This window comes from Streptopelia decaocto (assembly GCF_964273445.1).
Source record: "Streptopelia decaocto genome assembly, chromosome: 1".
NCBI lineage: Eukaryota > Metazoa > Chordata > Aves > Columbiformes > Columbidae > Streptopelia > Streptopelia decaocto.
Window position 1 is genome coordinate 123,181,596 of NC_138663.1, and position 12,278 is coordinate 123,193,873.

At 40.0% G+C, this 12,278-nt stretch overlaps 1 protein-coding gene across 2 annotated transcripts; it reads left to right on the forward strand.

The window, feature by feature from the left end:
* The first annotated feature begins 580 nt into the window (after window positions 1-580).
* CCT8 (chaperonin containing TCP1 subunit 8) lies at window positions 581-11,424 on the forward strand. 2 transcript variants are annotated; one of them, XM_082048320.1, is made up of 16 exons: window positions 581-732; window positions 2,381-2,471; window positions 3,131-3,210; window positions 4,309-4,458; window positions 4,732-4,912; window positions 5,603-5,664; window positions 6,345-6,482; window positions 6,901-7,079; window positions 8,040-8,106; window positions 8,186-8,273; window positions 8,384-8,499; window positions 9,023-9,094; window positions 9,311-9,475; window positions 9,895-10,014; window positions 10,423-10,521; window positions 11,191-11,424. In XM_082048320.1, the coding sequence occupies exons 1-15, from the start codon at window positions 673-675 to the stop codon at window positions 10,513-10,515; spliced, it is 1,662 nt and encodes a 553-aa protein (XP_081904446.1). In that variant the 5' UTR covers window positions 581-672; the 3' UTR covers window positions 10,516-10,521; window positions 11,191-11,424. The 2 variants fall into 2 exon arrangements, with proteins under 2 accessions (XP_081904446.1, XP_081904447.1); XM_082048321.1 differs by lacking the exon at window positions 10,423-10,521.
* Window positions 11,425-12,278: the final 854 nt, after the last annotated feature.

The window sequence follows — 12,278 nt, forward strand, 5'->3', positions numbered from 1 at the left end:
CCACCACGATACCATGCATCACTTTAATACATGGACAATATTTCCTAGGAAAGAACACCACCACTTGGCACTGCTGACAAGAAGAGGTAGTGATTTACCGACAGCACAATGAATTAAGCAATGCTGCCTTACCTATTTCAGAAAAACGAGCTGGGCTCTTTTCCTTTCAATAAATGACATAAATGTTACACAAGTACTGGAAAAGTGAGATAAACCATCGACTTGGGTTGGTTTCCTTTACCCAAAGGAAAACACACAGCCACAGGGCAAGCCAGTCATCTCTCGAGTCAGCAGCCTCTCTACATGTTGCTCGTTCTACCGAGCTCCATTCTCTTTTAGACGCTCAGAAGCCTTCATCCGGCGTTCTGCCGGGCCGAGCCGGTCCTGCCAGGAGACACGTCAGGCGGGATGGTGTGGTAGGGAGGCAACTTTCAGGAAACTCTTCCGACTGAGGAGCGGGCTCGGCCTGAGCCGAGCGCCACACACCGTCAGCTCTGAGGAGAAGCACCAACCGCACCCCCACCTCCTCACCACCTTCCGCCCCGCCATCGACACTCCCTGGGCGCAACTCGTCCTGCCTGCGAGCAGCCCGGCTGTCCCAGCGCGCCTGCGCGATCCCTCTCTCCCGTCGTCCCCCGTCGCGCCGCGGTGCCCGGCAGGAGAGGAGCGGAGATGGCGCTGCACGTCCCCAAGGCCCCGGGCTTTGCCCAGATGCTCAAGGAGGGGGCGAAGGTGAGGGCGGCGCCGGGCGAGCCGGCGCTGTTCACTCAGGAGGATGGGGGCGGGGGAGTCTTATCGTGGCGGCGCGGGGAAGGTTCTGGAAGGCCGGCGGGACCCGGCAGCTCCACGCGTCCCGCGGGGCGGGGGCCTGAGGGGGCTCCGAGCTTCCCTCCCGCCTTCCGTCCCCTCGGCGGCCGTTGCGGGGGCGGGGACCCGTCTCGCGCCGCCGCTCGGCGCGCGGGCACGGGGCGGCGGAGGGAGGAGGGCGGTGCCCGGCGCACGCGGCCTTCGAGAAAGCTCTGCCGGGCCCGGCATCCCTGCCTTGCCCCTCCCGGCTCCCGCTTCGGCGTCCCGCCGCCTCGGGGACGCTCCGTGGGTTCCCGCTGCCTGGCGGGGCAGGAGCATGTGTGCCGGCCAGCAGCCCGGGCGGCGGTGAGCTCTGGCGGGCTGTGTGGCCGAGCCGCGCCTCGGCTGTGGCGGCGGCCCCGGGGCGGCCTTGTGTGTCGGGAGCTTTTGTGGGTAGTGGTCGGCGAGCTGGCACCGGGCTCTGTGGAGTTGGCTGTTCAGAAGTGTCCCGCTCGTTACGTACATTCATCGACTCTTTTTTTTTTTCCTTTTTTTTTTTTTTTTCTTTCCTGTTACAGTGCCCATAAGAAAAGCACCTTTGTCATTATTATAAAGTAACGGGGTATTTTCCATATATTCCCTTTTCATAAATCCCTTCTCATTGTATTTAACGTTAATATATCAGAGATTTTGGTAGTACTTAAGGACCGTGCCTGATAAAGCAGAAGCTTTCTTTGAATAAGCAGGCAGAAAGCAAGCAGGATTTTCTTTTCATTGTGAGGGAAAATAAAAAGAGAAAGCTTCTGTTTGCAGTTGCTTAATGAATAGGAAAGTCAAGTTAGCAACTCAGAAAGCCCTCTATTTTTCATTTTAGAGTCGGCCTTGAATACAAAGAATGGCATATGTGAAGGGCAGGGGGAGAGCAGGGAAACAAAGTGGCTTAGGTGCTGGTTTCTAATAGAGAAATAAAGGCCAGAATACCAAAAGGTGTCTTTTATAAAACAAGGAGGCAGCTGGTATTCAGAGTTATTTGTTTTGTATTTAGAGAGTAAATATTACTAGTACTTCTGTCCCTTCTTGTACAGGCAACACAGTACATTTTACTCTGCTTTTAAGGCCCTTTCTAGGGATCCCCCCTGAAGGTTTCCAAACTGAAGCCAGGCCGATGGGCTTCTCAAACACAAATATTTTGTGAGTCATCCTGCTTCTGAATTTTCCAACCACACGTTTGAATGTAGAACTGAATTAAATTATATTTGTGTTAAATTATTTTCTGTTTCCCTTTGACATGTGACTAACTCTTTGTGAAAGACTTAAGAGATACAAACTGTAGTGAAAACAGAGTCACTGTTCAAATTTTCTGTTCAGAAACTTACTGTGCCTGCTGAGCTGCCTAGTTGAGTATACAGTAGTTCTTACTGTCTGTGGGTAAGGTTTGGTTTCTGATAAACTTTAAGTGAATTACCAATCTAAATTAATCAAGAACTGTCACAAACTCAATAGATCATTGCTGCTTTGATGAGAAATGACAAGTTTGTACCTTTTTTTTTTTTGCTAGAAAGCTAAATTCTGAGCAGACCATTTTTCTTTTTAGCATTATTCAGGACTAGAAGAAGCTGTCTACAGGAACATCCAGGCATGCAAAGAACTTGCTCAAACCACCCGTACAGCTTATGGACCAAATGGTAAATAAATCTTGTATTGTATTGTAAATAATATTGTAATATTGTAAATCTTGTATTGTATTATAAATCTTGTAAAGTATTGCAGTATTTTTGAGCAAAATGTTATGTTTGAAGGCTAAACCTACCTCAACAGAACAATGATTGTTTGTTTCTTGAGCAAACACATAGGACTTGCTCTAGAAATCGAACTGTAGTCTTTGTGGCTACACAGCTCAGACTTTGCTTGGATAACTCTTAAGCTATGCACAATATACTTGCCTTTGCCAGGTTTTTGTACTAGTTACTATGTCCTCTTTGCTCTCTTACTGCCATGTGGATGACCTACAAAAACTCAAGACAATGTCTTGGTAGATAGTCTTAATGAACATAACCATACCATGTCCGGTCAGATATACCAAAGCAAAAGGTGTTTTCCGCTGTTGATTAATTAAATGATGTACTAATATTTCTGAAGAGAAAACTGCCTATTTAGAAACTATTGATTTGTCCTTAATGTAACACACTTCCAAGTGTTATTTCACAAAAATCTTTTAGGTTCTTAAATTATAAGTAGGGCTAATGTTTTAATTTGTAGGATATACCTGAAAGTTATGAAGCAGTATCTGTGTAAAGAATTATGTTTGCCTAATGAATAATTTTATTTTTTCTTTCGCTGTTAGGAATGAACAAAATGGTTATCAATCATTTGGAGAAACTTTTTGTTACGAATGATGCTGCTACTATCTTGAGAGAGCTGGAGGTAAGTTTTCTTGCTTCAGAAGATGTCAGTCATGAGCTAGTGTTTCTGTTCATGGGCTGCTATGATTCTGAATGTTAATAAGGAAATACATGTCACCCTGCCAGATGATTTATGTATGTCATTTTGTAAGTCATTTACATTTTTCCCTGGATTTAAGTAAAGTCAATGGGCTATAATCCACAGTGAGGAATAGAACTCTTTTGTAAAGCAGCATTAAGTAGTTGCAGGAGATGCTTAATAATTGCCTACTTTTTTTTCCTCTTAGACCAGTGTAGATTTAGAGGAGGTTATGTCTAGACAATTTAGGGTTTGGAAAACTCTGAATGAAATAGCTGTTGTCTTAATCTCCCAGGGCTGGTGGTTGCCATGTTCTTCTGTCTGCTATGTTAATTGGATTATAGAAGCTGAGGATACAGCAGCATCCTGCTGTGAATACAGTAAAATTGTGAAAAGACTGACCTGTTCTACCTTTTTCTCTTATTTCTTTAATGTGTTGTGTTAGTGTTTGTAAGTAGAATAACTGTGGAAGTCTCAGTTCTGTTTTCAAAAAAATAATCGGACTAGTTACTTAGTCTAATGAGTTGTGCATGTTACTTTCCGGGACAAAATGACAGCTGCTGTAATTCTATTCAAGAATATAGTGCTTTTATTGCATTTCCTTGAAAGAATGGGAAAGCAGTATGACCTTTAAGCAGATAAAAACCCTAGAATTAAAATGTAATTTAGACATCTACTTGACATGTTACATGTATGAATTCAGCTTGAAGATCTAAACTTCAGGCTACTTTCCTGTTGCATACCTTGATTGTGAAGCCACTGCATCCTGTAAAAATAGAATAGAACTGATGTCAGGGATGTCTAATTCATGTTCTAGGGGAAATGTTCCATTCTTAGATATTTTCTTCCGTATGTTTGTACTTTTGCTTATCAGGGAAGTCAGACAATTAAGATAATCTGCACTGTTTTATTTTGCTATTTTGCACATTTTTAGTATCCTTACATAGTTTGAATGAGGGAGCTTATGCTGGATCACAGAAAAATCTGGAGCTGTAGTCTAGGTGGGATGTTAATAAGTAAGATGTGTAACTTCTTGTAAAGGTCCAGCATCCTGCTGCAAAAATGCTTGTGATGGCTTCCCACATGCAAGAGCAAGAAGTTGGAGATGGAACAAACTTTGTCCTTGTTTTTGCTGGAGTTCTTCTGGAGATGGCAGAAGACCTTCTGAGGATGGGGTTGTCTGTCTCAGAGGCAAGTTATATTGTTATTTAGAATTCACACGGCTTGAAATCAGATTTCTGTTGGTCAGAATTCTTGGATCATAATACTGCGAATCGTCTGCTTCCTTCTGAACAAATGTTTTTGATAGAGATGTATGAAGAATGGTATATGTTTTGCTGCTTGTGATTGCTTCCCTTGTAAGGTTTTGCCTTTGGTAATGTTTATGGCCCTTTGAAAAGGAGATAGAGGCAGTATGAATGCATAGTGAAGTGAAGTAGTGAATATTTATTGTTTGCCACACAGGTGATTGAAGGCTATGAAAAGGCTTGCAAGAAGGCCCTAGAAATTCTGCCAGACTTGGTGTGCTGTTCTGCAAAGAACCTTCGAGATGTTGAAGAAGTGGCATCTTTGTTGCACACTTCAGTGATGAGCAAACAATATGGCAATGAACAGTTTTTAGCAAAGCTTATTGCTCAGGCCTGTGGTAAGTGGACAAGAGCAGATGTTTGCATACATCTAAAAAACTTGAGGAACTTTGCTTATCGTCATTAATAGTGTCTTTGCATAAGATAAAAGCTATGGTTAGTTTATCATGTTGAATTGGATGGAATACTTTATCCTCTGAAATCAGTACTGTCTGCTTTCTTGTGTTGAACTCTGCATTGGCATTGTGGCTCAGAAAAGGTCTGTGTTTTGTACTAAATGTTTATAGAAATAGCTGTCTAGTCTTTTTAAAGCAGAAATCTGTCTTCCTCTTTTTTATCATTAGGAAGATGGATTAGGCTTCAGACAAGCTGTCACTGTTCTCAGCCACAGAAAAATGGAAGCAAGACTGTAGTTGTTGTTACTTTCTCCCTTTAGATGTCCAAGAAGAAACTTTCATGTCTAGTTTAAGTGTTTGCTCCACTTTTGAATGTGTGTGTGAAAATGAGTATTTGGACTTAATTTAACTGAGCAGCCTAAATAGATGTTACTTTCTGATTACTATGTTGTAAATGCAAAATTTCTGTTTCTTTTGATGCGGGTTATTATCAGATTTTAATTGCCTTAAACTTAGGCAGGCATCTCAAACCACTGAATTGTAGTACTTCAGAAAAACTCCAGGCATTATTTATGGTTTCATTGTTCTACTTTATTCATTAAGCAACACAAATTCTTTTTGTTTTCCACACAGTTTCTATTCTTCCTGATTCTGGTCATTTCAATGTTGATAACATCAGAGTGTGCAAAATTGTGGTAAGTTGGAAGTAGCTAGCTTTACTGTATTGTGAAGTTAAACAGTTTAATGAAAGTTTTTATATCTTTGAAAGTGCATTTTCTATGCTAATCTCTGTTGTGTTATGGCATGCATAATAAGTTTTGGAAATGGGTCTTTACGCTCCTTTTTTGTGCCCAGTAGCAGCTTTCAGAACGAAATTAATTAGCGTTGAAAGTTCATACTTAGTCAAATACATTAACTTAATTATACACAAGGATTTCAATTGCATTTTTATTGTAGAAGTACTCACAAGATTAGGCTAAGATGCAGGCTGGCAGAAACGTAGTGATCTAATCTTGTATTCTTTTTGTCAATGGGATTAGGTCTCAGTGTGGTATGTAGGACTGGAGCAAGCTTATATCTACTATGAATTTCCCTGTGTTTTTTTCCCTGCTAATAAATATGTAATAAGTTGAGCAAGAAAATGAATGTCTCAGGCCATAAGCTAGACCACCAACTAATCTTAAAATGGGAACATGTGAGACAATGTTTGGTGTTTCTAAATCAGCTTAAGTCTTGTTTCTTTGGGCTGCAATGAAAACTTAGGTTGCTACATTCAAATCAAGGTAAAGACCGTTTTTCATAAAGGGTGGTGCAGCTTTCTGACAATAAATGATCAATAATACAACTTTGCCTCATTCCATTTCTTTCCTTTCAGGGTGCTGGTATCTCTGCTTCCTCAGTACTGCATGGCATGGTTTTTAAAAAAGAAACTGAAGGAGATGTTACTTCTGTCAAAGATGCAAAAATAGCTGTGTATTCCTGCCCTTTTGATGGCATGATAACTGAAACTAAGGTATGTAAAAGCTCAAAATGAGTTAGATATCTATTTATGCTTATGTGTTCTTATTTTTAGACTTAACTATAAATATTCTTGACACTTGGTGATTGAGATATTTTTGTTAATATTGAGTTCATTAGTTTAAAAAAGTTCATAGAAAATGTCTGAACCTGATTTTGCTTTACAAGGTTCTTGGGAGTAGGGAGTTGTTGGTTTTGTTGGGTTATTTAAACCAAACTAGGTGCTGGACTGTTTAAATGTCAAGGTTATCTAGAAATACTAGAATTGCCCCATTTTTTACTTGTTTTACACCATTGCCTGGAAAGGGTGGCAGCATTGTAAAACATTGTAGGTTGGAAGACAAAGTGGTTTGTCAAAAACTTTTCGGCCTGTAGTTAAAGCTGAATTGATAACAGTGTATATGTTTTACTAGGGTACCGTGCTTATAAAGAATGCTGAAGAACTGATGAATTTCAGTAAGGGAGAAGAAAATTTAATGGATTTGCAAGTCAAAGCTATTGCTGATAGTGGTGCAAATGTAGTAGTAACAGGTGGCAAAGTGGCAGACATGGCACTTCATTATGCCAACAAATACAATCTTATGTTAGTCAGGTAAGTGCTAGAAGAACATAAAAACGTTTGATCTATCAGGTTTATGGAATGTATTTACCATATTGTCTTTTGCCTCTCAAATAAATGAGAAACAAAATATTGCAGGCTATTTGTTTTTCTAATATATCTGAACCTTACCTGCAATTTGATTGTTTTGTAGCTTATGTTTTTTGATGGTATTTTACTTCTGTATGGCAGCTAATTGGGGAGTAACTTGTTTATATGGTACTGTTATTCTCATTTAAGTGCTTTTATAGCACAACTGAAATCAAGAGTATCAAGTTTTGTAGATCTAGTGAAGAAGAATGTGGCCTTGGAGGCATATAAGACTCTACCATGATGGTTCCTCCTGGTCACAGTCCTCATGTGATACTTCAGTAATGATGTGGTACACCTACATGCATCACTACTGTATTAGTGGATGGAATAATTAATCCTTAATACTTTTCTGTCATTACTGTGGGCCTTAAATCTTCTTATCTATAACTAAACCACTTTTGTATGTGCATGAAATACATTCTGCACAGCATAAAGCCAAATATTACTAGCAGCGTGTCTCACATCTCACAAATAAGTGGTCTTTTGTTGAAAGCTATAACTTTATTGATGGTGGCCAAATGGTTTGAACTTCTGGAAATGGAACATTATACTGTAATCTCTTGTATAACGAAGAAGGATTTTTACAGAGCTGCTGTAAAGATCAATTTAAGTCTTATGCACTAGAAGATGAAGTTTGATAATTTCCATGTATTTGAACTACTTTCCATGTTTGTAAATTCTTGGAAAATAGTCTTTGCATAGCATCCCTGAAAAAGGTGATTATAACTTGAAAAAAATAGATGAGTGGATTTTATAAGTTGATGCAGTAAATTTTGATAGTTGTCCTTAGTTCACAAAATTCTGCAAAGTTAAGACTTACTTGTGTGTGTTAACATTTGTTCTGGAAACTTGTTTTTAAAGGTTGAACTCAAAGTGGGATCTGAGAAGACTGTGCAAAACTGTTGGTGCAACAGCACTACCCAGACTGGTATGGACTTTTCACATGAAGAGCAAAAGGGGGAGAACTGATGAGCAGGTTCATGTCTTAACTCTTGTTTTTTTTCCAGACTCCCCCTACTCTAGAAGAAATGGGTCACTGCAATAGTGTGTATTTATCGGAGGTTGGGGATACACAAGTTGTTGTGTTTAAGCATGGTATGTATGTTCTGTAGAACTCCTAATGCTACTGTTTTAGAAGTACAGTGTTCATATGTGTTTTACATGTTACAAACTTAATTCAGTAATGCACGTGCCTGTCTGAACAGAAAAGGAGGATGGTGCCATTTCTACTATACTCATTCGTGGATCTACAGACAATCTGATGGATGACATTGAGAGAGCAGTGGATGATGGTGTCAATACTTTCAAAGTACTCACAAGGGTAAGTAACCAGAGCACTTCAGTTATCAAAATTGAGCTACAGATCGGTTTCAGGCAAGACATTAAAAACCACAACAACAAAAAAACCTCACCCACCAAAACAAAGCCCAAGATCTTGTGATAGGTGTTAGCATATTAAACTTAGTGTGCAGTTGGTTGTTTTCCTGCATATTTCCCAACCAGTTAATGGAAAATACGAGAAAATCTAGGGATTCTGTTATTGTTAAGCAGAGAGTTGAAATTACTTTTTTAAAAACCACCAAAAAACCCCAGACACAAACCCCACTGCATTATTATTTTGCTTTTAACAAAGGAAGCTGTTTTTCTTCAAAGACATTTGAAATGAATGAGTAAACTCTGGTAATTTTCTCACATAATGCACGTTGGTTTTGAAGCAGATTCTTAATAAGTCTGTGTGGGATAAAGTTCTGTTGTGTTCTTGATAGAATGTATAGATTTTAAAAAGTAGAAATGAATATGATGCTTTAAGCAAAACTTTGCATTTTGGGCTGGTCTGTTCACAGGATAAACGTCTTGTTCCTGGAGGTGGTGCAACAGAGATCGAGTTAGCCAAGCAGATCACATCTTATGGAGAGGTACAGCAAATGGGCTTTTGGACTTTCTGTTTTTATATATACACACACATATATGCACTTAAACATACATGTGACTTACAAAAATATACACATTTTATAACTATATATATATATATATATGTATTAATGCTGATAAATCAATTAAAAATATGGACAAAAATACCTCCCTATTGTGTGGTTTTTGAAATGCTGCCATGGTTTTCAATTTCACTTCAGACTTGTCCTGGGCTTGACCAGTATGCCATCAAGAAGTTTGCTGAGGCCTTTGAAGCCATTCCTCGAGCACTGGCAGAAAACTCTGGAGTAAAGGCTAATGAGGTCATCTCCAAACTTTATGCTGTGCATCAGGAAGGGAACAAAAATGTTGGATTTGATATTGAGGTAAATAGTCTTTCATGTTATTTGGTGATCTGCAGTAAGGGTTATATTTAATCATACTTCTATCGTTGTGAAGTATTTATAGAGTAATTTAAACTGTTGAAGCTCTGTGTTGCACAGTCTAGAAGAATAACTTCTTAGAATTGTAATGTTGAAGTGTTTTTTTCATCAGCAAGCAATTACTTTCCATGTAGTATAGTGGCCTTATAAGTGAGATTCTGAACTAAGTGACGGAGAGTAAGTTTTAGTAACTACTTACTTTGTCTTCCTGTTAATGGATTAGGAATGAAAGTTTTCTGAACAGAAAAGAGGAGGTCAGAAAAGTGATAATTTGTTTTAAACCTGTAACCTTAAAAGCCCAATAACTTGCTAGGTAGAAGCCTGAGAGAGTTTTGAATAATGTTTTTCTCCCTGTCTGATAGGCTGAAGCTGCTGCTGTGAAGGATATGTTGGAAGCTGGTGTATTAGACACATACCTTGGAAAATCCTGGGGAATCAAGCTAGCTACAAATGCAGCAGTAACTGTCCTAAGGGTAGATCAGGTAAGTTTACACTTGTAATTTGGGTGCTGAACTGAAACCTTTTAACTCAGTGTGCAGAACATGAACGTAAAATATGTGAATCTTCTGGGAAAGCAAGACATAAAAATATGATACGTGAAAATGTGGTTTGTTTATTTCTGAAAGCCAGGAAGTAGTTTCCTCAAGAGCTCGTAATTTGGGATGTTGCTGCCTCCATAGGAGCACTATGAGCAGTTGATACTTAGATCCAGAAAGTTATCCTAAATTTTGTAGGAACAATATTTAACACAAGAAACCTTCTCATCTATTGTTTTTACATGAAAATCCAACTTTTAGGGAAAAATGGAGATTGGAATATTAATGACAAAGTTATTTTTATATTTTTGTGGAACTTTAGCAAAAATATATTTGCATGTAAAATTTCTGTAGATTATTATGGCAAAAACAGCAGGCGGTCCAAAAGCCCCTAAGCAACAAGGACATTGGGATAAGGATGACTGGAAAGATGAGCCTGAAAAATAGTGTGCAGTAAGCTCTGTTCTCTAGCAGAGAGGTACCTGTGTGTGAGTGCATGCATGAGCTAATTATTGACCAGCACATGGCAGACTGTATCTTTCCTTGGGACATGTAACACTGCTGTCTTATGTTTGCTGATTGTTACATTTTGTATTTGTGCCTTTGCAAATGAATTCTGCTCCTAAAACCAAATTTTTGTTGATGACAAGTGCAGTTTTAGTTTTACCTTACTCCTCACTATAGCAAGTGCAGAAAATGAGACTTTAATGTGATAAGACTAGTGGACTTCATGCTTTTAAAGTGTGATATTTAGACTCAGTAATTCAGAACAATAGCTCTGCGAATTCTTCTGCTTCCTGTAGTGTGCATCCTGTAAGCCAGTCACTCATTAGCATATTTAAGCACTCACTTTCTGTAGACTAATCGAAGCCCTAATTTGCATGCAAAAGTGAGGTAAAAGCCCTTTTTTGTGTATCAGGGCTCACCTTCTGCCATTTTCAAGAACAAAATAATTTGTGAATGTCTTAACTAGATGAGTAATTATATTCACTGGCTTAGATTCAGAGTAGGGAAACTGCATGAAATTAGTGAATGCTGAAAGCATCATATGGTTTTAAGTAAGAGGTGCAGTAATAGTCTGATTCTAACCTTACCTTTTTCTACTTCCCTATTATCTTCAAGATCATTATGGCAAAACCAGCTGGTGGTCCTAAACCTCCATCAGGAAAGAAAGACTGGGATGAAGACCAAAATGATTGAATAATGTAACTGTACTACTTAAATGATACAATTATGTGGGTTTTTTAAATATTCCAGTTGGAGCCTGTCACAACGTTCTGTTGCCTTTAAGTTATGAGCGGTGTCCAATGGACTGCGGAACTTCAAACACTTAAATAAATGTACTCACTGTTAAAATGTTAACTGTCACTTTATTCAGACTAAGCATGACGTGGTTGTTCCCGGTATGTGAATGTGCGGGTGGGGGAGTGTGGTGGGCTGACCTTGGCTGGCTGCCCTATTCTCCCTCCTCACCAGGACAGAGGCAGAACATAAATTGAAAAAGCTGATGGGTTGAGATAAGGATGGGGAGATCACTTTGCAATTACTGTCGCAGGAAAACCAGACTCAATGTGGGGAAAAAGAAAAAAATTATTACCAATTAAAAATAAGAGTTCAAGGGTGAGAAACAAGAACCAAAACAAGAAACAAAACCCACCTTTCTGTTCACCTCCCGTTCTTCCCAGGCCCAGCTGTACCACTTCACTCCCCACTCTGCCTGTTACTAGAGGATGGGAATGGGGGTTGTGGTTAGTCCATGACAGCTCCTTGCGGCTGCTCCTCCCTGTGGACACTTCTCCCTTCCTTCTCCCACAGGGTACAGTCCATGAGCTGCTAGATATGAGGATCCTCTGCATAGGTTACAGTCCTTCAGGAAGAACTGCTCCTGTGTGGTTCTCTGTGGCTGCAGTTTTTGGCAGGGAGACCTGTTCCAGTCTGAGTTCCTCTCTGGAGGCTGCAGCTTCCTCCAAGGCACACGGGGGGCCTCCACAGCTGCAGTGTGAAGGTCTTCTCCATGAGCTGTAGGGGACAAACAACATGGTTTCTCCAGGGGATCCCTGCAGCTACTCCTCTTACCTGGGTTCTTGCAGAGCTGTTGCTCACACTTTTCCCCTCACTGCTGGGCAGCATTTTGTCCTTTCTTAGGCTTTCCTCAAGGTGCTACATCTTGTCTGCAGCGCTCAGCCCTAAGGTGTGGGTCCACTGGAGCC

What these genes read in the sequence shown, in the direction of transcription:
- CCT8 (XM_082048320.1), top strand. Translation starts at nt 673, where the DNA reads ATGGCGCTGCACGTCCCCAAGGCCCCGGGCTTTGCCCAGATGCTCAAG. An exon ending in TCAGAGTGTGCAAAATTGTG is followed by an intron (nt 5,665 to 6,344) that starts GTAAGTTGGAAG and finishes CTTTCCTTTCAG; the next exon opens with GGTGCTGGTATCTCTGCTTC. An exon ending in TACAATCTTATGTTAGTCAG is followed by an intron (nt 7,080 to 8,039) that starts GTAAGTGCTAGA and finishes TTGTTTTTAAAG; the next exon opens with GTTGAACTCAAAGTGGGATC.